Source organism: Rattus norvegicus, chromosome 3 (assembly GCF_036323735.1).
Source record: "Rattus norvegicus strain BN/NHsdMcwi chromosome 3, GRCr8, whole genome shotgun sequence".
In the NCBI taxonomy this organism is placed as follows: domain Eukaryota; kingdom Metazoa; phylum Chordata; class Mammalia; order Rodentia; family Muridae; genus Rattus; species Rattus norvegicus.
Window position 1 is genome coordinate 73,713,124 of NC_086021.1, and position 24,787 is coordinate 73,737,910.

Here is a 24,787-nt window from a genome sequence, read left to right on the forward strand (position 1 = left end):
ACGAAGCACAGAAAGACAGAAGAAAGAAAAGGATATTGTAGCTCCCAGTCCATGAGTAGATGTGTTAGGTAGCATGTAAATCAATAATTTCCCATGTGAAGGTTGTAAGAGGAACTCATACGTAGGGAGCCTACACAAAAGCAATCCCTGTACATCCAGGGAGAGGGAGACAAAACAAGGAAGACTGGTGTGACACAGAGTGTTACACATTTGTCAGAACAGTACACAAAACACATGCCAGCTGAAGGAGAAACCTCACCAATAAATATGTACACAAGAACAGTATTTTGATGATTATATTTTGAGTAGTTTAAAAGTTATGTTGAGGTAGAAACTAGTTTAGAGCATTATTTTTTTAATATGACATTTAAATTTTTGTTGTAGGGGTTTTGTTCATGAATACTGAGTAGATTAATTGTGGATGAATCTTTGAGATGCTTATATGCCAAATTTAAAACATCCAATATCTATCTAAGTGATGCCTAGATGTTTTGAATAATTAGATCTATTTTATAATCAATTAAACTTTAAAGTTTATTGAAATAATTTCTTGGAAAAATACAGGTGTCATTTTTATTACCACTAATGTTAAGTTAATGTTAATGTTGCTATATAATGTCTCTATATATGTAATATATAGGCTGCTATAGAGAATGTAACTTTCTTTTTAATCTAACTCTTGTTAGTAACTTAGTTTTACCATATATACATAATATACACATGTCTGTTTTATGTCCAGAACCAGGCTTAGGAGTGTCCTCAGAGAAAAAAGCAAACACGTCTGACCATAATGAAAATAGCCGGTCACTGGTAAAGTTTCAGTTTCTCATTTACTATTGCTCCCTTTTGATTGAAGATTAAAGACCAATGGAGTTTTCCTCACTGCCCTGAAGATTTAGCAGAGGATTCCGAGTTTCATTTTTAAAGTGTTTCAACTAGTTATAGAACTTAGAATACTCCTAGAGGAGAATGACGTGTAACTACACTTTGTGAGCGTGTAGGCTGTTGGGGTTTCATTCGTTTAACCTTCTACAGACAGGTCATGTAAGAGTCAAACTTTCTGGGAAAGCACTGAAATTACAAACAACATACCAGTTACAGGCCATGAGCGTGATTATCCCTGGGGTCAAATGCGTAGTTTCATATTACCAACCATGGCATTTCAGTTAAACTTTCGGTTCTTCCTTTGATATCTAATTGACTTCAGTGTTTTGTTACAAGAGGGACTAGGAAATTTAACAACTCGGTTGTCCAGCCAATGACTGATCCGCCCGTGATGAACCCTCTGGAATGAGCAGAGCAATCTTTCCTCTGACTTCATCTCAGTGAAGGAAATCACGAAATACACTGATGTTGTGCACTGATCTCAGTGTCCACAAGAATATATTAGGATCAGGTAACTTTATAGGGAACATGACACTAACGTTGTGTCAGTAAGTGGCAGGACTGCCCTTCCGACACATGACATTCACATACACAACACACACTTGTGAGCACACAAACTTGTATCTGAACATATGCACAAGGTAACTTTTTGCAAGTTAAATGCAGTACCAGGATTTCCTGTTTACTCTCCAGGCCATATTCTGCAGGTTCAGTTCTGAGTATCATATTTCAAAACAAAAACGGTTTATGTCCTTTAAAATATTTTAAAGAACTAACATTGTATTTATAACATGTAAATATTTAGGAATTTATGTGTGTTGTAAAAATATTCTTTTAGGTCTGAAATACAAATTAGGTATTTCAAAGGTAGTTTCCTTGTTAAGGTTTTCATGAGGGCAAATATTAGAATTTTTGAGACCATGCTTACTGTCAGCTCTCACGTTTGATTATAGCCCGAGTAGCCACGAAAGTAAAACGCAGGCTTGTTCAAGGGACAACAGGCCAGGGTCTTTAGTGACATGTACTCATTTGTAGTACATTCTCTTAAGTCTAATTATTTTCAAAAAAAAAAAAAAAAGTCGTGTCATGTTTTAGAGAATGTTTAGAAAAGGTTATGCTACTTTTTCCTGATGCAACTTTTTTTTCCCAGGACAGTCATAACTCTGGGGACCAAGAGGAAAACAGCAAAGACATCACAAAAAGAAGAGTGCTGGGTAAGCCACATTATCTCATTTAAAAACTTTAGTGAGCGGCTGAGAGACTCTGAGAGACGCGCGGCCACTGAGAGCACTCGCTGCTCTTGTGGAGGACCCGGCAGCCGCATGGTGATGGATGAGTCTTTCAGCGGTTGGTTGCTCTCGTCTTTCCTCCATGGATACCAGGCATGCAAGGGTGGCGCACGTTTACCTGCGGGCAAAAAAAGTCTACACGCATAAAGTAAATACATCTAAAACAAAATCTGAAGTTATTCAACAGAAACGTTTGTTAAACGACTTGTGTGTGTAAAGGAGCGTTTTATGAACTTGTTCTGGAACTGTGCAGTTCCACTATTTCCTCTCATCAGTTTGGGAACTTAACCGCTCTCGAAAAACAAATTGTCCATTTTTAACTGATATGAAAACATTTTCATTGAGTATTTTCATTTCTCCAACATATTTTTATCCTAACCAGAGTACATACAAAACTTAATTCAGCCAGTTTCAAGTAAAGCGGACTTGCCGTCCCTTCCTTCCCTCCGTGTTTCCAGAGCGAGTACTGTCTTATTTCATAACTGTGTCCATTTTCCCTGTTACCTTTTAACATGGGTCAAGAAAGACTATTCCTTGAAGGTAAAGCATATGCCCCTTTTCTTGAATTATTAATGATATTCATTGTAAAGTGTACAACATTTACTAAATATTTTGCTTCAAATTCTATCCAGCCTACAACTATGGGGGAAAAGTCTTCCTTCAATGATGTGGAAATAATCATGTTAAAACCATTCAATTCAGGTAAATTTTATAATTCAACAGAACCTGAAAAGAAAAATATTATAACTGCTTACCAGTTTCTCAATCTCAATTCTTATATATTTATTTACTTACTGACTTATTTTTGAGACCTGGCTTCTTTGTGTAGCCCAGGCTGTCCTGGAACTCACTTTGTAGAACAGGCTGACCTCAAACCCAGAGGTCTTCCTCTCTCTGCATTCCAAGTGCTGGGATTAAAGGCATGAGCCACCATGCTCGGCTCCCAATCTTAATTCTGTTTCTCCATTATTGGTGGCAAAATCTGACACAAAGAAATCAATTTTCACTACTGCCATCGACGTCCTGAGGAGACTTAATTACAAGCATAAATGGAAGGTTTGATTTGTTTTGTTTTAATATAGGGACTGGTTTAGAGGCTTCTAGTTTTGTGTTTCAGTACCAAAATCTGTATAGATTTATATGCTAAACAACATGGGGCATTTATAAAGGTTATTATTAGATTTCTTAGGTTTTTCCAAAAGTTTAAAAACGCTTACAAGAGATTCAGATGTCAAGGTTCACACCTATGTTCTTGGCCACTCAGGAGGCTGAGGCAGGGCATTTCTTGTTCCCAGAAGTTCTGTGTTAGTGAGATGGCAAAGCAAGGTGTGTTCTCGTAAAGATGAAAACACAGAACCATTTCAATTGCACATGTAGTCCATGTCTAATTTCCACCGAAATTGAGACAGCATTCATAGTCTAGTGCTGATAAATTCATTACTGTTGTTGTGGGACAACGATCAGACATAATGTATACTTTTGAGTAGGCTATACATCCAAACGCTCTAACTTCATGTCTGCTGCGTGGTTTTCTTCCTTTCCGCACTGGGAAATATGCTGGGGGAATCCCAGGATTTCCCCATTGATATAGCACAGTGCTACTCCTCAGACCTTCTCTTATCGTTATTATTCTTGCTTAGCTTTGTAGCAACAAAGAGCAGAACACTTTGAACAAGAACTGGAAGTGAATGTCCTCAAAATTTACAGTGAAGTAAAAATATTAGCAATATAGGATAATTACAAACGTTTGAGTATTTCTATATTTATATCATCTATATATCTATGTATATCTATGTATCTTATCTGTCTTTCTATCTATCTATCTATCTATCTATCTATCTATCTATCTATCCATCCATTCACTCTTCTCCAGTAATTTATAGCATTTCATACTTGAATATTTCAGATTTGTGCATTTTTCATTTAACAAAATTCACTCTCCTTGCCACTAACAAGGCTATACCTCAATATTTCTGAAAACGCTACCCTGTGGCTGCCCTTTACGTTTTTAATCTCTGCCTTATTTTCTTCTCTGAATCCATCTGCTCTCCACTCATTCATTCTCCACTGTGGCTGTTCTCTATCCCTTTTAGAACATACAATGCAACACGAAGAACTTAATGTAACTTCTCAAAGTTACGCGACTCTCATAATCTTCCTCTGCCAGAATCTCGCTACAGCTCCTTTCCCCAGAGTTACTGGCATTTTTGTTCTCACCAATGACTGCACTGTCAGGGAAGTATTCTATTAATCATTCTTCTCCATCCACGTTGTTCTTATCCATGCTCTCACCGTCTCCTGCCCTCTATCTGCCTAAAGTTGTTCTTTCAATGTCAGGTCAGTATAGTGAGAAATATTAAGAAACAGAACACCATCTCATGCTAGTGCCAGCACCATTAGGCCACAGGGCATCAGTGGGATGTTCCTATCTTGGCAGACTCTCTGGCCTGGAGCTCTTGAAACATCTCCACCAGACTTGCTAAGTTCCCTTGGTTGGTCGCTGCCATGCCAGCCCCATGCAGCCATCTGCCCCCTGTGGTCATTGTCACAATTTTAACCTGGTAAAATCAAAACTCTAGAGGCTTCTAATTTATCAATCAGATTTATATCAGTAAATTCTCACCCCACAAAACATCCACACAATAAATTCAGAGCTGATTGATATTGATATAAACTGCACACCCAGATGAGACAAATTGTCCTGTAATAATCGATCCCTTGTAAGATATTCATAGCTACCTGTGGCTATTTAAAGCCACATACATCTGTGTCATCCTTCTTCTCCTCCAAATTGGTTCTTCCTTCTTCTCCTATCTCTCTCATCTCTCAAAAACTCTGTGCCCGCCTTCCTTTTTCACTGCCCAATCACAGGCTTTGCCTTATCTTGTGCCTGCCCTCACCTGCATATACACATCAACCCACAGGTCAGGCATCATCTCGAGGAAAGATATTCATGGTAAATTTCAAGGAAAGATATTCATGGTAAATTTCAAGCACACTTTTCAAAAGTGTTGGGCCATCACCAAGAAGGTGCACAGCAATTAATTTTTGAGAAGAAAAAAGAGTCTATACTTGGGTGACTGAAAAAATTGCCCACTCCAATCTGAGGGTAGAATGTATAGACAAAGAAGCGTGCAGTAGTCACGACAATGAGTAGATCTACCAACAGAGTGCTGTGGAACCCCTAAGCAAAGTACCACCTGCTTATCTAGGGAGAGGCCTAGTTAAGGATGCCTTGAGATATTAGAAGGAATCTTAATGGGACATGGCTCTATGTCAGAGCACGTCAGAGGGTAGAGCTTAAGGTTGCTTGGAGATCTTTGGGAAAATAAAAACATGCTTTACTATTATTGATTTTAAGCATTTCTAAATATTGATACAAAGACTATTATTTTTGCATTATTTTTAATGTTTATGTTCACAAAATATATAGATTTGTCAGCAGAGGTAGTCATCGAAGTGTCTTCAGAAGAGGAACAGAAGGGAGACGATAAGGATGGTGATGACGGTGATGATGAGGATGGTGATGACGGTGATGATGAGGATGGTGATGACGGTGATGATGACGATGGTGATGACAGTGATGATGAGGATGGTGATGAAGACAAAGATGGCGCTGGACACCAGAAACATATGGTAAGGAAACATTTAATTTCTCGTTTAGTATTTTCTTTTGTTTAACAACGTAGCACCAGCCAAATGCAAACACCTTCAAGTCATCTTTTAGAATTAATGGAAAATTTTAGTTTTTCTTAAAAAAAATCTATATAATTATGAAACCTAGAGTGGTCATAAGACTGTTCTACTAGTAACCTCTTATCAAATTTTAGGTGCGGTTTTATGGCATTCTTTGTTTATCTTTGGTTTTCCATCTAGATAACCTCTTAAATTATATAAAGTAGAGTCAAATGTGACTTACAGCTGGACAGTAACAATTTTGAACAACATAGAGTTGATGGCATCTGTATTGGTGTCATACAAAAAAGTGGCCAGGCCCAGTGGTTGAGAATTTGTGGCTTTACATTGCCAGTATTGTCCAGGTTACAGTTTAGATTCTATCTTTCCATCTCCATTGATTTTGGTGCATTTATAAAAGCCCATGATAAAGGCAAATAGTTCGCAATGCTGTCTCTAATGTTTGGAGAGGGAGAACATTGGACTGGACTACAAAGAGACACTGCATAGGCTGCAGGACGCTCATCATTACATAGACTTTGAATTGAAGTATAAAACTTTTTTCTTGGGCTGGACAGATGACTCAGCAGTTAAGAGCACTGATTGCTCTTCCAGAGGTCCCGAGTTCAATTCCCCGCAACCACATGGTGACTCACGACCATCTGTAATGGGATCCGATGCCCTCTTCTGGTGTGTCTGAGGACAGCTACAGTGTACTCACATAAATAAAAACAAATCTTTAAAAAAAAAATCAACCTTTTTTCTTCTGTTTGGTGGGCTCTTCATGTTTTTATTTATTATTCTTGTATTTTTTTCTCTCCTTATCTTCAACAGACGAGTACTCACAGCGCAAATGTTCCCTTGCCACAGTAGTTCTTCAGTGTCTGTTTGTTCAGTCCACCATAATCTCTGATATTGTCCAGTTGAGTGAGATGTTTCTAGTCAGGAGCTGAGTGGGGTTGTCATGCATCAATCATCACACATAAAAGTCAGCACGACATGTGCCCCTTCTTTCATGGAAGGAACAAAATGTAGATGATTATTTGTGTTTAATGAACATACAAGTTGGAAGTCACAACATAGTTTAATTCAAACCCGCAGGAATAAAATAGTAATAAAATCCAAAGTTGTACATTATTTGGTTTGAGTTAATATAGATCATACAAATAGAAGAAAGTTGTTTATTCAAATTTAGTGGACACAAGCATAGAAATGCATTATGTGGAATTACAAAGAATTGTAAATTTCTCAATATCTTAGTGTTTCGAACACACTTCATATTAAGCTGAGCATGGTTGGCTGTGCCCTCAATTCCAGCACTCAAGAGGTAAAGGAGACATATCTCAATTTCTCGGTCACACGAGCCTTGTTGGGTGTAGTTTGCATCAGTTCAGAGCAGCTGTCCAATAGTTACATTTAAAAAGATTTTTCTTGGTGAATACTTTTTTTTTCTTTTTTTTTTTTTTCGGAGCTGGGGACCGAACCCAGGGCCTTGTGCTTCCTAGGCAAGCGCTCTACCACTGAGCTAAATCCCCAACCCCCTGGTGAATACTTTTTATACTGAACTATTTTCCACAAAATTTAGTATGTATATTTGCACTATATCCAAGATATCAGAAAACATATATGTTAATATAACTGCATTTTTATAGACATGAAACAAAAGGTAAAAAAACAGGACATCATTTCCTCTTATTTTGCCTCCTCTGTAATTCTCAGCATCTTAGAGTTCTGTGTCCATATGCATTAATCATGGCAGAATTATATATTTTTATACATATTTGCCCCTTAAACTCATATACATGCCCTGAATGATGCCATCTAACCTGTCTCCTAATGTTGTAGTTCAGACCTCTCTTTAGGACTGCTGAGTGACTTGTTTCCTGTCTCTGAAACCGAATAGACTGACCTTATACTTGCCTGAGTCTATTATTCTACATTGACCTCTATTTCCCCCTTTATCAAAAGTACTATCAAATGAGTATCATAGACTGAAGCTGTGGAAATGCTGGACTCAAGCCCTCCTCATAATTTCACTCTTAGTTTTCTATCTGATTATCAGGTTTTATATAATGCAAAGGTGATTACATTTACAACCTACTTTCTTCCTCCTCTTCCTCCTCTTCATCCTCTTCCTCCTCCTCTTCTTCCTCTTCCTCCTCCTTCTCCTCCTCCTCCTCTTCCTCACTATATGTGTACATGAACATATACACACTTTTGCATGTCAGAGGATGTCAGAGGACAACTTTGGGAGTCTACTCTCTCCATTCAACACACATTCTGGGAATTGAGTTCAGATCAGGCAGCCTTGAGTATCACATGCTTTTATGTGTTGAGTAGCTTTGCTGGCCTGTCATCAACTATTTTGAAACATTTTTCTTACCCTTTGTCCCTATATTTTGATCATCTACTTTATATAATTGCAAGTGAGACTTGTGTATAATTGTTTCTTCTGAAATATCTCAGCTCTTTTTTATGTGGATTGCCAGTGTGGTGTAGAGGCGGGAAGCCCTTCTAACCAGAATGAGATATTTTTCTGTTTATTTGACTTTGATCTTGTTTGACCAATTTACCGCGTCACCATAACTGTAGTCCACTTTCTGCTCATGGTGCCTCATGCCCAAGGCCCTGTGCACTCTCCCTGTTTGCTTTCTCTGCCTGTCAAATATGATGTGAGGCTTAGAGCATTTCCTAAGCTTTGCAGGAAGAATGGATTCTTCCCTATGTAATTGTAGTAAATTCATTTCAGTGATAGAAATAATGAACTAAACTTTTCTCATTTGTTATCATTTTTGTTATGTTCCTCATTTGTTATTTGTCACTGACTCGACTTGGAGAAACTGTCTCATGGGATTGTGTCTTTAGCTCAACAGGATATAAGTATGTTTGCTTTAGTGGCTGACACGGTGAGTGGGTGACGGAATGAATAAAGAAATACACTTTCCGAAGTGTATTTTTCTTTCTTTCTCGTGACAGGAAGAAGAATCACAGCAGCCTGCAGGGAAAAGTAACCAAGAGAATCCTTCCCGTAAGCAACTGAATAATGACAATTTCACCCCTGCTAATGGGAGGAATAGTGGTCGTAACAATGATAAACGTGCAAATCTGCATGAAAAGTTTTAAGTCCAAGTCCCAACATAAAAAAAAAGCACTAATGTGCATATTCTCGAATAAGCATTGCTTTTAAGTATATTTCCTTGTTTTGTTTTCGCTGTACCAGTGTCTTCCTGAAAGTGCTTCAAACATATTAAATTTGGTCTTGTTTTATCAAAATATGCAAACATTGAGATGTAGTGATAAGATACCTGCAACACACACATTCATAATATATCTTTACATATGAATATTTAACTTCCCTGTGGCTAATGCACTCTTTAATGTTTCTGTGACTACCTTGAACAGATAAGCCGTCCGCATTCCAGGAAGGTAAAGATACAGCTGAGGACTCTGAGGTTTGTCCAATACTTTTTTTGTTTTTTGGGGAAAAAAAAAACCTGTGAATAATGTGTCAGTAGTAAATCCATTTTAGTAACTTATCTCATCGCTTAAACTTATTTTTCATTCATTATCAAGTGTTGCTGACTCTAATATAGAAGTCATCTCTTTAATCTGTCTACAACTGAACAGACTAAATATTTTGTTTTAGCGGCTGATACATTGAATGGGGATGGAGAGAATGAAGAAGCATAATTTCTAAAGTTTTGGTTTTCTTTGTTTTTCATGATAGGATGTCACAACAGAGCAACCCTTGGGAAAAGGTAAGCAAGTCCTTGTCAACAAAACGACAATTTCAGTCATGATAGTAGGGGGAACAAAAAAATGACAAAATGAGTAAATAAGTACCAAGTACAGCCAGTACAGATATTCTAACCTCTCTGACCAGCTAAATATTAAATATTCTTTCTCAGGATCTAGCTCTGTGAGGCTTTCCCTCTGTGTAACCTTTCCAAGCTCCCAGATCTAGCCAGAATCCCACATCTTGTGTTCTAGTCTAGACTGGCTAACCCTGCTTCCACTGCCCTCACCTTCCAGGCTCTGATCAAGACCTATTCTACCTATCCCCAAGCCGTAGGCTCTTCTAGTAACAACCACATCCAAACTTTCTGCCCCATCAGGTCATTTACTTGCCATGGTCTAGCAGGGTGTGTTTGCCTCATCCTCCCCTTCATGTATGTGACTCAACCTTCAGGTTTATCTTTGAACTCCAAGCATGGACCAGGATGCATGTCTTGCATGCCAGCCCAGTTCCTTTTCTCCACCCCACTTCATTCGCCTTAAGCCACATTCAACTTGTGGACCCAGCAGGCTTGTCATCTGATGTGTCTGTATTATAAACAAAGTCTACATGCTCGGCGCTTATATCAAAAATCCAAACAAAATGAAATATTAAGACAGCATTCTCCCTCCCCACAAATCCGCCAGTCTTGTAGAAGTGTTTGCTACTGAGAATTACATATATGAAACCAGGACACAGAATTTCAAATAATAATTACAAACTTTTGCAAAGAATTCAAGGAGTTCAAAGAAGGCACAAAAGAATAACTCAAAAAAGTCAAAGAGAATCAATGCCTGATTGATGCCCAGGAAAATCCAGGATTTCAAAGTAGAATTCAATAAATAGAAAGAGAAGAAAACTGAGGGTAAACTGCAGATGAATTGAAAACTCCAATAGTCCAACAGGGAAAGTCAAGGGGAAGTTTTTCAAGTCAAATGAATCAAACAGAAGTCAGAAAATCAGGGCTCAACAATGAAGTATATAATCTAGACAAGGTAAAACACAGGGAAAATTAAAAGAGAAAAGAAAAAGAAACAAGCCAAAAAAACCCACCAGAAATGAACATACAGAAAATGTGGTTCATCATTATAAGAGCAAGCTTCAATCATAGGAAGAGATGAAGGAGAAAAATCCCAGGTCAATGGCGTAGGCCAGATCTTCAACAAGATCATAGAGGACAACCTCCCCAAACTAAGGATACATGCAAACAGATACCAAATGAAACCAGAAAAAGAAATTCCCCAGGATATATATTTAAAACTCTATGTGTATATAAAAAAAGACTATTGAAAGAGAAAAGAGAAAAAAACCCTAATATCAGCTAATTTTCAGTGGAAATTATGAGAGCTATGAAAGCCTGGAAGAACACATTTCTATTCTTAAAAGACCATGACTGCCATTTTAGACTAATATTTCCAGCAAATGATCTGCCATTATTGAAGAAAATCAACAAACTTTTCAAGATATAAACCGTTTGGAAACTTTATATCCAACACACCAAACCAGAAGAAGAATAGGACGCAACATTTCTGCGGGAGAAAGCAATGGGTATAGCCAAGAGATTTTAGAAAGAAAAGAAGCAAAGCTCAGTTACTGAAACACAAAATACATGGAGAACACAAACAATACCAAAGACGAAAACAGAATAAGCCTAATCAACATACATTTCATCAAGATCTTTAAATATTAACGTCCTTAGATTGTCCACCAATCTAAAGACACAGGTGGGCTAAATGGATAAGAAATGAAATGTATCTATGTGTTGTGTCTATAAGGAACACACCTCAGCTTTATAGATAGGCACTGCCTTAGAAGGAACAAGTGGAACAAAGTACTCTAATTGAGCGGAATCAGGCAGCAAACAGACAAATGCGATCCTAATATTTGACAACATGGGCTTTAAACTGAAACTAATCAGAGGGGTACTTCATTCTAATCAAGGGAACAGTTAACCATGAGAATATTACTATCTTAAACATGTATACACCAAACTCTGGTGCACTGAATTTCATAAAAAGTATACTATTATCCTTAAAGACAGATTAATATTAACCCGTTAGCAGTAGGTGATTTAAATATCTTCCTCTCTTCAATAGAAAGATCATAGGGACAAAATGTAAATGGAGAAACATCAGAAATAAACATTATCACACATCGAATGGATTTAACAAGTAGATTCACAGATTCCACCCAAATACCGAAAAGTATGCATATCTTTCCGCCCACAGCCCATGAAACAACTGTACAACTATGTGTATCCTGTATGACCATAATGCAATGAAACTTAAAATTGGCAACAAAAATTTCTAGCATGTATATAAACTCATTGAGAATAATTACTCATTACTGAGACTAAAAACTTATTACCGAATGATGAATGGTTTGAAAAAAAAAGCAACATGAAAAAAATTCTTGGAACTAAATGAAAATGAAAATACAAAAACTCTGGAACACGTTAAAAGAAGCCCTTGGAAGGGAATTAATGGCTCAGAAAGAGTATAAATAAATGACTTAATGATACAACTCAAGTTTTTGGAACAAGAATAAACTAAATCCTTATCCAGTAAGTGTCAAGTAATTATAACCAGAAGAGAAATCATTGAAATAGAGACCAAGAAAAATATACAAAGGGTCGATGAATCTGAGTACTGTTTTTGTTTTGTTTTGTTTTGTTTTTATTTTTTTTGAGAAGATAAATAAGATCAACAGACTGTTGGCCCAATTATTTAAAAAAAAAGTGAATGTTTGGTCCAAAGTAGGTTGTCTTAATAGCAGTGCTGGTGACAGGGTCCTAAACAGGGTTCTGATCGGATAAAAGAAAAGACTGCTGTTGTTTAAACAGCAGCTAGAATCCAGTATTCCTCAGGAATCAGGACTTGTAGGTGTTTTGTTCACCAGGAACCTCTCTTAATCTGATTCTAAAGACCAACACCTCTGGTGTGCTGCTAATTTTATGTCACAACCTTTGAAACAAACTAGAGTCATCTGAAAGGAGAAAACCTCAATTGAGGAAATGCTTCTGTAAGATCCAGATGTAGGGCATTTTCTTTTTTCTTTTTCTTTTTTCTTTTTAACCTTTTTTACTTTTTTTTTTTTATTAACTTGAGTATTTCTTATATACATTTCGAGTGTTACTCCCTTTCCCGGTATCCGGGCAAACATCCCCCTCCCCCCTCCCCTTCTTTATGGGTGTTCCCCTCCCCATCCTCCCCCCATTGCCGCCCTCCCCCCAACAATCTAGTTCACTGGGGGTTCAGTCTTAGCAGGACCCAGGGCTTCCCCTTCCACTGGTGCTCTTACTAGGATATTCATTGCTACCTATGGGGTCAGAGTCCAGGGTCAGTCCATGTATAGTCTTTAGGTAGTGGCTTAGTCCCTGGAAGCTCTGGTTGCTTGGCATTGTTGTTCATATGGGGTCTCGAGCTCCTTCAAGCTCTTCCAGTTCTTTCTCTGATTCCTTCAACGGGGGTCCCGTTCTCAGTTCAGTGGTTTGCTGCTGGCATTCGCCTCTGTGTTTGCTGTATTCTGGCTGTGTCTCTCAGGAGCGATCTACATCCGGCTCCTGTCAGTCTGCACTTCTTTGCTTCATCCATCTTGTCCAATTGGATGGCTGTATATGTATGGGCCACATGTGGGGCAGGCTCTCAATGGGTGTTCCTTCTGTGTCTGTTTTAATCTTTGCCTCTCTCTTCCCTGCCAAGGGTATTCTTGTTCCCCTTTTAAAGAAGGAGTGAAGCATTCACATTTTTTTTTATTTTCTATAATTTTATTTTTTTTTTATTAACTTGAGTATTTCTTATATACATTTCAAGTGTTATTCCCTTTCCCGGTTTCCGGACAAACATCACCCTCCCCCCTCCCCTTCCTTTTGGGTGTTCCCCTCCCAAACCTCCCCCCATTGCCACCCTCCCCGCATAGTCTAGTTCACTGGGGGTTCAGTCTTAGCAGGACCCAGGGCTTCCCCTTCCACTGGTGCTCTTACTAGGATATTCATTGCTACCTATGGGGACAGAGTCCAGGGTCAGTCCATGTATAGTCTTTAGGTAGTGGCTTAGTCCCTGGAAGCTCTGGTTGCTTGACATTGTTGTACTTTTGGGGTCTCGAGCACCTTCAAGCTCTTCCAGTTCTTTCTCTGATTCCTTCAACGGGGGACCTATTCTCAGTTCAGTGGTTTGCTGCTGGCATTTGCCTCTGTATTTGCTGTATTCTGGCTGTGTCTCTCAGGAGCGATCTACATCCGGCTCCTGTCGGTCTGCACTTCTTTGCTTCATCCATCTTGTCTAATTGGGTGGCTGTATATGTATGGGCCACCTGTGGGGCAGGCTCTGAATGGGTGTTCCTTCAGTCTCTGTTTTAATCTTTGCCTCTCCCTTCCCTGCCAAGGATATTCTTTTTCCTCATTTAAAGAAGGAGTGAAGCATTCACATTTTGATCATCCGTCTTGAGTTTCCTTTGTTCTAGGGATCTAGGGTAATTCAAGCATTTGGGCTAATAGCCACTTATCAATGAGTGCATACCATGTATGTCTTTCTGTGAGTGGGTTAGCTCACTCAGGATGATATTTTCCAGTTCCAACCATTTGCCTACGAATTTCATAAACTCGTTGTTTTTGATAGCTGAGTAATATTCCATTGTGTAGATGTACCACATTTTCTGTATCCATTCCTCTGTTGAAGGGCATCTGGGTTCTTTCCAGTTTCTGGCTATTATAAATAAGGCTGCGATGAACATAGTGGAGCACGTGTCTCTTTTATATGTTGAGGCATCTTTTGGGTATATGCCCAAGAGAGGTATGGCTGGATCCTCAGGCAGTTCAATGTCCAATTTTCTGAGGAACCTCCAGACTGATTTCCAGAATGGTTTTACCAGTCTGCAATCCCACCAACAATGGAGGAGTGTTCCTCTTTCTCCACATCCTCGCCAGCATCTGCTGTCACCTGAGTTTTTGATCTTAGCCATTCTCACTGGTGTGAGGTGAAATCTCAGGGTTGTTTTGATTTGCCTTTCCCTTATGACTAAAGATGTTGAACATTTCTTTAGGTGTTTCTCAGCCATTCGGCATTCCTCAGCTGTGAATTCTTTGTTTAGCTCTGAACCCCATTTTTTAATAGGGTTATTTGTTTCCCTGCAGTCTAACTTCTTGAGTTCTTTGTATATTTTGGATATAAGGCCTCTATCTGTTATAGGATTGGTAAAGATCTTTTCCCAATCTGTTGGTTGCCGTTTTGTCCTAACCACAGTGTCCTTTGCCTTACAGAAGCTTTGCAGTTTTATGAGATCCCATTTGTCGATTCTTGATCTTAGAGCATAAGCCATTGGTGTTTTGTTCAGGAAATTTTTTCCAGTGCCCATGTGTTCCAGATGCTTCCCTAGTTTTTCTTCTATTAGTTTGAGTGTGTCTGGTTTGATGTGGAGGTCCTTGATCCACTTGGACTTAAGCTTTGTACAGGGTGATAAGCATGGATCGATCTGCATTCTTCTACATGTTGCCCTCCAGTTGAACCAGCACCATTTGCTGAAAATGCTATCTTTTTTCCATTGGATGGTTTTGGCTCCTTTGTCAAAAATCAAGTGGCCATAGGTGTGTGGGTTCATTTCTGGGTCTTCAATTCTATTCCATTGGTCTATCTGTCTGTCTCTGTACCAATACCATGCAGTTTTTATCACTATTGCTCTGTAATACTGCTTGAGTTCAGGGATAGTGATTCCCCCTGAAGTCCTTTTATTGTTGAGGATAGCTTTAGCTATCCTGGGTTTTTTGTTATTCCAGATGAATTTGCAAATTGTTCTGTCTAACTCTTTGAAGAATTGGATTGGTATTTTGATGGGGATTGCATTGAATCTGTAGATTGCTTTTGGTAAAATGGCCATTTTTACTATATTAATCCTGCCAATCCATGAGCATGGGAGATCTTTCCATCTTCTGAGGTCTTCTTCAATTTCTTTCCTCAGTGTCTTGAAGTTCTTATTGTACAGATCTTTTACTTGCTTGGTTAAAGTCACACCGAGGTACTTTATATTATTTGGGTCTATTATGAAGGGTGTCGTTTCCCTAATTTCTTTCTCGGCTTGTTTCTCTTTTGTATAGAGGAAGGCAACTGATTTATTTGAGTTAATTTTATACCCAGCCACTTTGCTGAAGTTGTTTATCAGCTTTAGTAGTTCTCTGGTGGAACTTTTGGGATCACTTAAATATACTATCATGTCGTCTGCAAATAGTGATATTTTGACCTCTTCTTTTCCGATCTGTATCCCCTTGATCTCCTTTTGTTGTCTGATTGCTCTGGCTAGAACTTCAAGAACTATATTGAATAAGTAGGGAGAGAGTGGGCAGCCTTGTCTAGTCCCTGATTTTAGTGGGATTGCTTCAAGTTTCTCTCCATTTAGTTTAATGTTAGCAACTGGTTTGCTGTATATGGCTTTTACTATGTTTAGGTATGGGCCTTGAATACCTATTCTTTCCAGGACTTTTATCATGAAGGGGTGTTGAATTTTGTCAAATGCTTTCTCAGCATCTAATGAAATGATCATGTGGTTCTGTTCTTTCAGTTTGTTTATATGATGGATCACGTTGATGGTTTTCCTTATATTAAACCATCCCTGCATGCCTGGGATGAAGCCTACTTGATCATGGTGGATGATTGTTTTGATGTCCTCTTGAATTCGGTTTGCCAGAATTTTATTGAGTATTTTTGTGTCGATATTCATAAGGGAAATTGGTCTGAAGTTCTCTTTCTTTGTTGTGTCTTTGTGTGGTTTAGGTATAAGAGTAATTGTGGCTTCATAGAAGGAATTCGGTAGGGCTCCATCTGTTTCAATTTTGTGGAATACTTTGGATAATATTGGTATAAGGTCTTCTATGAAGGTTTGATAGAATTCTGCACTAAACCCGTCTGGACCTGGGCTCTTTTTGGTTGGGAGACCTTTAATGACTGCTTCTATTTCCTTAGGAGTTATGGGGTTGTTTAACTGGTTTATCTGTTCCTGATTTAACTTCGATACCTGGTATCTGTCTAGGAAATTGTCCATTTCCTGAAGATTTTCAAGTTTTGTTGAATATAGGTTTTTATAGTAAGATCTGATGATTTTTTGAATTTCCTCTGAATCTGTAGTTATGTCTCCCTTTTCATTTTTGATTTTGTTAATTTGGACGCACTCTCTGTGTCCTCTCGTTAGTCTGCCTAAGGGTTTATCTATCTTGTTGATTTTCTCAAAGAACCAACTTTTGGTTCTGTTGATTCTTTCTATGGTCCTTTTTGTTTCTACTTGGTTGATTTCAGCTCTGAGTTTGATTATTTCCTGCCTTCTACTCCTCCTGGGTGTATTTGCTTCTTTTTGTTCTAGAGCTTTTAGGTGTGCTGTCAAGCTGCTGACATATGCTCTTTCCTGTTTCTTTCTGCAGGCGCTCAGCGCTATGAGTTTTCCTCTTAGCACAGCTTTCATTGTGTCCCATAAGTTTGGGTATGTTGTACCTTCAGTTTCATTAAATTCTAAAAAGTTTTTAATTTCTTTCTTTATTTCTTCCTTGACCAGGTTATCATTGAGTAGAGCATTGTTCAATTTCCACGTATATGTGGGCATTCTTCCCTTATTGTTATTGAAGACCAATTTTAGGCCGTGGTGGTCCGATAGCACGCATGGGATTATTTCTATCTTTCTGTACCTGTTGAGGCCCGTTTTTTGACCAATTATATGGTCAATTTTGGAGAAAGTACCATGAGGAGCTGAGAAGAAGGTATATCCTTTTGCTTTAGGATAGAATGTTCCATAAATATCCGTTAAGTCCATTTGGCTCATGACTTCTCTTAGTCTGTCTACATCTCTGTTTAATTTCTGTTTCCATGATCTGTCCATTGATGAGAGTGGGGTGTTGAAATCTCCCACTATTATTGTGTGAGGTGCAATGTGTGTTTTGAGCTTTAGTAAGTTTCTTTTACATATGTAGGTGCCCTTGTATTTGGGGCATAGATATTTAGGATTGAGACTTCATCTTGGTGGATTTTTCCTTTGATGAATATGACGTGTCCTTCCTTATCTTTTTTGATGACTTTTAGTTGAAAATTGATTTTATTTGATATTAGAATGGCCACTCCAGCTTGCTTCTTCTGACCATTTGCTTGGAAAATTGTTTTCCAGCCTTTCACTCTGAGGTAATGTCTGTCTTTGTCTCTGAGGTGTGTTTCCTGTAGGCAGCAGAATGCAGGGTCCTCGTTGCGTATCCAGTTTGTTAATCTATGTCTTTTTATTGGGGAGTTGAGGCCATTGATGTTGAGAGATATTAAGGAATAGTGATTATTGCTTCCCGTTATATTCATATTTGGAAGTGAGGTTATGTTTGTGTGCTTTCATTCTCTTGTTTTGTTGCCAAGATGATTAGTTTCTTGCTTCTAGGGTATAGCTTGCCTCCTTATGTTGGGCTTTACCCTTTATTATCCTTTGTAGTGCTGGACTTGTAGAAAGATATTGTGTAAATTTGGTTTTGTCATGGAATATCTTGGTTTCTCCATCTATGTTAATTGAGAGTTTTGCAGGATACAGTAACCTGGGCTGGCATTTGTGTTCTCTTAGGGTCTGTATGACATCTGTCCAGGATCTTCTGGCCTTCATAGTTTCTGGCGAAAAGTCTGGTGTGATTCTGATAGGTCTGCCTTTATATGTTACTTGACCTTTTTCCCTTACTGCTTTTAATATTCTTTCTTTATTTTGTGCGTTTGGTGTTTTGACAATTATGTGACGGCAGGTGTTTCTTTTCTGGTCCAATCTATTTGGAGTTCTGTAGGCTTCTTGTATGCCTATGGGTATCTCTTTTTTTAGGTTAGGGAAGTTTTCTTCTATGATTTTGTTGAAGATATTTACTGGTCCTTTGAGCTGGGAGTCTTCACTCTCTTCTATACCTATTATCCTTAGGTTTGATCTTCTCATTGAGTCCTGGATTTCCTGTATGTTTTGGACCAGTAGCTTTTTCCGCTTTACATTATCTTTGACAGTTGAGTCAATGATTTCTATGGAATCTTCTGCTCCCGAGATTCTCTCTTCCATCTCTTGAATTCTGTTGGTGAAGCTTGTATCTACAGCTCCTTGTCTTTTCTTTTGATTTTCTATGTCCAGGGTTGTTTCCATGTGTTCTTTCTTGATTGCTTCTATTTCCATTTTTAATTCCTTCAACTGTTTGATTGTGTTTTCCTGGAATTCTTTCAGGGATTTTTGCGATTCCTCTCTGTAGGCTTCTACTTGTTCTCTAAGGGAGTTCTTTATGTCTTTCTTGAAGTCCTCCAGCATCATGATCAAATATGATTTTGAAACTAGGTCTTGCTTTTCTGGTGTGTTTGGATATTCCGTGTTTGCTTTGGTGGGAGAATTGGGCTCCGATGATGCCATGTAGTCTTGGTTTCTGTTGCTTGGGTTCCTGTGCTTGCCTCTCGCCATCAGATTATCTCTAGTGTTACTTTGTTCTGCTATTTCTGACAGTGGCTAGACTGTCCTATAACCTGTGTGTCAGGAGTGCTGTAGACCTGTTTTCCTGTTTTCTTTCAGCCAGTTATGGGGACAGAGTGTTCTGCTTTCGGGCGTGTAGTTTTTCCTCTCTACAGGTCTTCAGCTGTTCCTGTGGGCCTGTGTCTTGAGTTCACCAGGCAGGTTTCTTGCAGGGGAAAAATTGGTCCTACCTGTGGTTCCAAGGCTCAAGTTTGCTCGTGGGGTACTGCCTAAGTCCTCTCCGCTGTGGCAGCAACAGGGAAAATCTGTGCCGCTCCTTCCGGGAGCCTCTGTGCACCAGGGTTTCAGATGACGTTTGGTGTTTTCCTCTGGCGCCTGGATGTGCACAGAGTGCAGTCTCTTCTGGTTTCCCAGGCGTGTCCGCCTCTCCGAAGGTTCAGCTCTCCCTCCCACGGGATTTGGGTGCAGAGAACTGTTTATCCGGTCTGTTTCCTTCAGGTTCCGGCAGTGTCTCAGGCGCAGGGGTCCTGCCGCTCCCGGGCCCTCCCCTACGGGAACCCAGAGGCCTTATACAGTTGCCTCTTGGGCCAGGGATGTGGGCAGGGGTGGGCAGTGTTGGTGGTCTCCTCCACTCTGCAGCCTCAGGAGTGCCCACCTGATCAGGCGGTGAGGTCTCTCTCCCACGGGGTTTGGGAGCAGGGAGCTGCTGCGGTCCGGGATCCGCCGGTGTGGGACTTCTGGTAAACACAGGAAGTGCCCGGCCTTAGAGGAATTTTGCCTCTGTGTGTCCTGAGTTCACCAGGCAGGTTTCTTGCAGGGGAAAAGTTGGTCCTACCTGCAGTTCCAAGGCTCAAGTTTGCTCGTGGGGTACTGCCTAAGTCCTCTCCGCTGTGGCAGCAACCGGGAAGATCTGCGCCGCTCTTTCCAGGACCCTCGTGCACCAGGGTTCCAGATGGCGTTTGGTGTTTTCCTCTGGCGCTTGGATGTGCACAGAGTGCAGTCTCTTCTGGTTTCCCAGGCGTGTCCGCCTCTCTGAAGGTTTAGCTCTCCCTCCCACGGGATTTGGGTGCAGAGAACTGTTTATCCGGTCTGTTTCCTTCAGGTTCCGGCAGTGTCTCAGGCGCAGGGGTCCTGCCGCTCCCGGGCCCTCCCCCACGGGAGCCCAGAGGCCTTATACAGTTTCCTCTTGGGCCAGGGATGTGGGCAGGGATGGGCAGTGTTGGTGGTCTCCTCCGCTCTGCAGCCTCAGGAGTGCCCACCTGATCAGGCGGTGGGGTCTCTCTCCCACGGGGTTTGGGAGCAGAGAGCTGCTGCGGTCCGGGATCCGCCGGTGTGAAGCATTCACATTTTGATCATCCGTCTTGAGTTTCATTTGTTCTAGGCATCTAGGGTAATTCAGGCAGTTGGGCTAATAGCCACTTATCAATGAGTGCATACCATGTGTGTTTTTCTGTGATTGGGTTACCTCACTCAGGATGATATTTTCCAGTTCCAACCATTTGCCTACGAATTTCATAAGGTCATTGTTTTTGATAGCTGAGTAATAATCCATTGTGTAGATGTACCACATTTTCTGTATCCATTCCTATGCTGAAGGGCATCTGGGTTCTTTCCAGCTTCTGGCTGTTATAAATAAGGCTGCGATGAACATAGTGGAGTACGTGACTTTTTTATATGTTGGGGCATCTTTTGGGTATATGCCCAAGAGAGGTATAGCTGGATCCTCAGGCAGTTCAATGTCCAATTTTCTGAGGAACCTCCAGACTGATTACCAGAATGGTTGTACCAGTCTGCAATCCCACTAACAATGGAGGAGTGTTCCTCTTTCTCCACATCCTCGCCAGCATCTGCTGTCACCTGAGTTTTTGATCTTAGCCATTCTCACTGGTGTGAGGTGAAATCTCAGGGTTGTTTTGATTTGCCTTTCCCTTATGACTAAAGATGTTGAACATTTCTTTAAGTGCTTCTCAGCCATTCGGCATTCCTCAGCTGTGAATTCTTTGTTTAGCTCTGAACCCCATTTTTTAATAGGGTTTTTTGTCTCCCTGCGGTCTAACTTCTTGAGTTCTTTGTATATTTTGGATATAAGGCCTCTATCTGTTGTAGGATTGGTAAAGATCTTTTCCCAATCTGTTGGTTGCTGTTTTGTCCTAACCACAGTGTCCTTTGCCTTACAGAAGCTTTGCAGTTTTATGAGATCCCATTTGTCGATTCTTGATCTTAGAGCATAAGCCATTGGTGTTTTGTTCAGGAAATTTTTTCCAGTGCCCATGTGTTCCAGATGCTTCCCTAGTTTTTCTTCTATTAATTTGAGTGTATCTGGTTTGATGTGGAGGTCCTTGATCCACTTGGACTTAAGCTTTGTACAGGGTGATAAGCATGGATCGATATGCATTCTTCTACATGTTGCCCTCCAGTTGAACCAGCACCATTTGCTGAAAATGCTATCTTTTTTCCATTGGATGGTTTTGGCTTCTTTGTCAAAAATCAAGTGCCCATAGGTGTGTGGGTTCATTTCTGGGTCTTCAATTCTGTTCCATTGGTCTATCTGTCTGTCTCTGTACCAATACCATGCAGTTTTTATCACTATTGCTCTGTAATACTGCTTGAGTTCAGGGATAGTGATTCCCCCTGAAGTCCTTTAATTGTTGAGGATAATTTTAGCTATCCTGGGTTTTTTGTTATTCCCGATGAATTTGCAAATTGTTCTGTCTAACTCTTTGAAGAACTGGATTGGTATTTTGATGGGGATTGCATTGAATCTGTAGATCGCTTTTGGTAAAATGGCCATTTTTTACTATTTTAATCCTGCCAATCCATGAGCATGGGAGATCTTTCCATCTTCTGAGGACTTCTTCAATTTCTTTCTTCAGAGTCTTGAAGTTCTTATTGTACAAATCTTTTACTTGCTTGGTTAAAGTCACACTGAGGTACTTTATATCATTTGGGTCTATTATGAAGGGTGTCGTTTCCCTAATTTCTTTCTCGGCTTGTTTCTCTTTTGTGTAGAGGAAGGCTACTGATTTATTTGAGTTAATTTTATACCCAGCCACTTTGCTAAAGTTGTCTATCAGCTTTAGTAGTTCTCTGGTGGAACTTTTGGGATCACTTAAATATACTATCAAATCATCTGCAAAAAGTTATATTTTGACTTCTTCTTTTCTGATCTGTATCCCCTTGACCTCCTTTTGTTGTCTGATTGCTCTGGCTAGAACTTCAAGAACTATATTGAATAAGTAGGGAGAGAGTGGGCAGCCCTGTCTAGTCCCTGATTTTAGTGGGATTGCTTCAAGTTTCTCTCCATTTAGTTTAATGTTAGCAACTGGTTTGCTGTATATGGCTTTTACTATGTTTAGGTATGGGCCTTGAATTCCTATTCTTTCCAGGACTTTTATCATGAAGGGGTGTTGAATTTTGTCAAATGCTTTCTCAGCATCTAATGAAATGATCATGTGGTTTTGTTCTTTCAGTTTGTTTATATAATGGATCACGTTGATGGTTTTCCGTATATTAAACCATCCCTGCATGCCTGGGATGAAGCCTACTTGATCATGGTGGATGATTGTTTTGATGTCCTCTTGGATTCGGTTTGCCAGAATTTTATTGAGTATTTTTGCGTCGATATTCATAAGGGAAATTGGTCTGAAGTTCTCTTTCTTTGTTGGGTCTTTGCGTGGTTTAGGTATAAGAGTAATTGTGGCTTCATAGAAGGAATTCGGTAGTGATCCATCTGTTTCAATTTTGTGGAATAGTTTGGATAATATTGGTATGAGGTCTTCTATGAAGGTCTGATAGAATTCTGCACTGAACCCATCTGGACCTGGGCTCTTTTTGGTTGGGAGAGCTTTAATGACTGCTTCTATTTCCTTAGGAGTTATGGGGTTGTTTAAATGGTTTATCTGGCAAGGCCCTGGGTTCGGTCCCCAGCTCCAAAAAAAAAAAAAAATTTAAATGGTTTATCTGTTGTTGATTTAACTTCGGTACCTGGTATCTGTCTAGGAAATTGTCCATTTCCTGTAGATTTTCAAGTTTTGTTGAATATAGGCTTTTATAGTAAGATCTGATGATTTTTTGAATTTCCTCTGAATCTGTAGTTATGTCTCCCTTTTCATTTCTGATTTTGTTAATTTGGACACACTCTCTGTGTCCTCTCATTAGTCTGGCTAAGGGTTTATCTATCTTGTTGATTTTCTCAAAGAACCAACTTTTGGTTCTGTTGATTCTTTCTATGGTCCTTTTTGTTTCTACTTCGTTGATTTCAGCTCTGAGTTTGATTATTTGCTGCCTTCTACTCCTCCTGGGTGAATTTGCTTCTTTTTGTTCTAGAGCTTTTAGGTGTTCTGTCAAGCTGCTGACATATGCTCTTTCCTGTTTCTTTCTGGAAGCACTCAGAGCTATGAGTTTTCCTCTTAGCACAGCTTTCATTGTGTCCCATAAGTTTGGGTATGTTGTACCTTCATTTTCATTAAATTCTAAAAAGTCTTTAATTTCTTTCTTTATTTCTTCCTTGACCAGGTTATCATTGAGTAGAGTATTGTTCAATTTCCACGTATATGTGGGCATTCTTCCCTTATTGTTATTGAAGACCAGTTTTAGGCCGTGGTGGTCTGATAGCATGCATGGGATTATTTCTATCTTTCTGTACCTGTTGAGGCCCGTTTTTGACCAATTATATAGTCAATTTTGGAGAAAGTACCATGAGAAGCTGAGAAGAAGGTATATCCTTTTGCTTTAGGGTGGAATGTTCTATAAATATCTGTTAAGTCCATTTGACTCATGACTTCTCTTAGTCTGTCTATGTCTCTGTTTAATTTCTGTTTCCATGATCTATCCATTGATGAGAGTGGGGTGTTGACGTCTCCTACTATTATTTTGTGAGGTGAAATGTGTGTTTTGAGCTTTAGTAAGGTTTCTTTTACGTATGTAGGTGCCCTTGTATTTGGGGCATAGATATTTAGGATTGAGAGTTCATCTTGGTGGATTTTTCCTTTGATGAATATGAAGTGTCCTTCCTTATCTTTTTTGATGACTTTTAGTTGAAAATTGATTTTATTTGATATATTAGAATGGCTACTCCAGCTTGCTTCTTCCGACCATTTGCTTGGAAAGTTGTTCTCCAGCCTTTCACTCTGAGGTAGTGTCTGTCTTTGTCTCTGAGGTGTGTTTCCTGTAGGCAGCAGAATGCAGGGTCCTTGTTGCATTTCCAGTTTGTTAATCTATGTCTTTTTATTGGGGAGTTGAGGCCATTGATGTTGAGAGATATTAAGGAATAGTGATTATTGCTTCCTGTTATATTCATATTTGGATGTGAGGTTATGTTTGTGTGCTTTTCTTCTCTTTGTTTTGTTGCCAAGACGATTAGTTTCTTGTTTCTTCTAGGGTATAGCTTGCCTCCTTATGTTGGGCTTTACCATTTATTATCCTTTGTAGTGCTGAATTTGTAGAAAGATATTGTGTAAATTTGGTTTTGTCATGGAATATCTTGGTTTCTCCATCTATGTTAATTGAGAGTTTTGCAGGATACAGTAACCTGGGCTGGCATTTGTGTTCTCTTAGGGTCTGTATGACATCAGTCCAGGATCTTCTGCCCTTCATAGTTTCTGGCGAAAAGTCTGGTGTGATTCTGATAGGTCTGCCTTTATATGTTACTTGACCTTTTTCTTAAATTTGGGATCAACACACCAATCAATACACTTTAAACCTGTATTAATATGCAGAATGCACCTCA

General features: G+C 39.5%; 1 protein-coding gene across 25 annotated transcripts in view; it reads left to right on the forward strand.

Annotated features, from left to right (window-relative positions):
• Window positions 1-24,787, forward strand: part of 4932414N04Rikl (RIKEN cDNA 4932414N04 gene like) — a 238,794-nt gene that overhangs the window by 25,168 nt on the left and 188,839 nt on the right. For all 25 annotated transcript variants that reach the window (XR_010065211.1, XR_010065212.1, XR_010065213.1 and 22 more), the window contains 6 exons: window positions 740-810; window positions 2,036-2,099; window positions 5,608-5,810; window positions 8,826-8,877; window positions 9,252-9,301; window positions 9,577-9,607. Coding sequence is in view for 22 of the 25 variants with exons in the window: in XM_063285258.1 (XP_063141328.1) it covers window positions 740-810; window positions 2,036-2,099; window positions 5,608-5,810; window positions 8,826-8,877; window positions 9,252-9,301; window positions 9,577-9,607 (471 nt within the window). In the remaining 3 variants the exon portion in view is untranslated. The remainder of the gene's footprint in view (window positions 1-739; window positions 811-2,035; window positions 2,100-5,607; window positions 5,811-8,825; window positions 8,878-9,251; window positions 9,302-9,576; window positions 9,608-24,787) is intronic.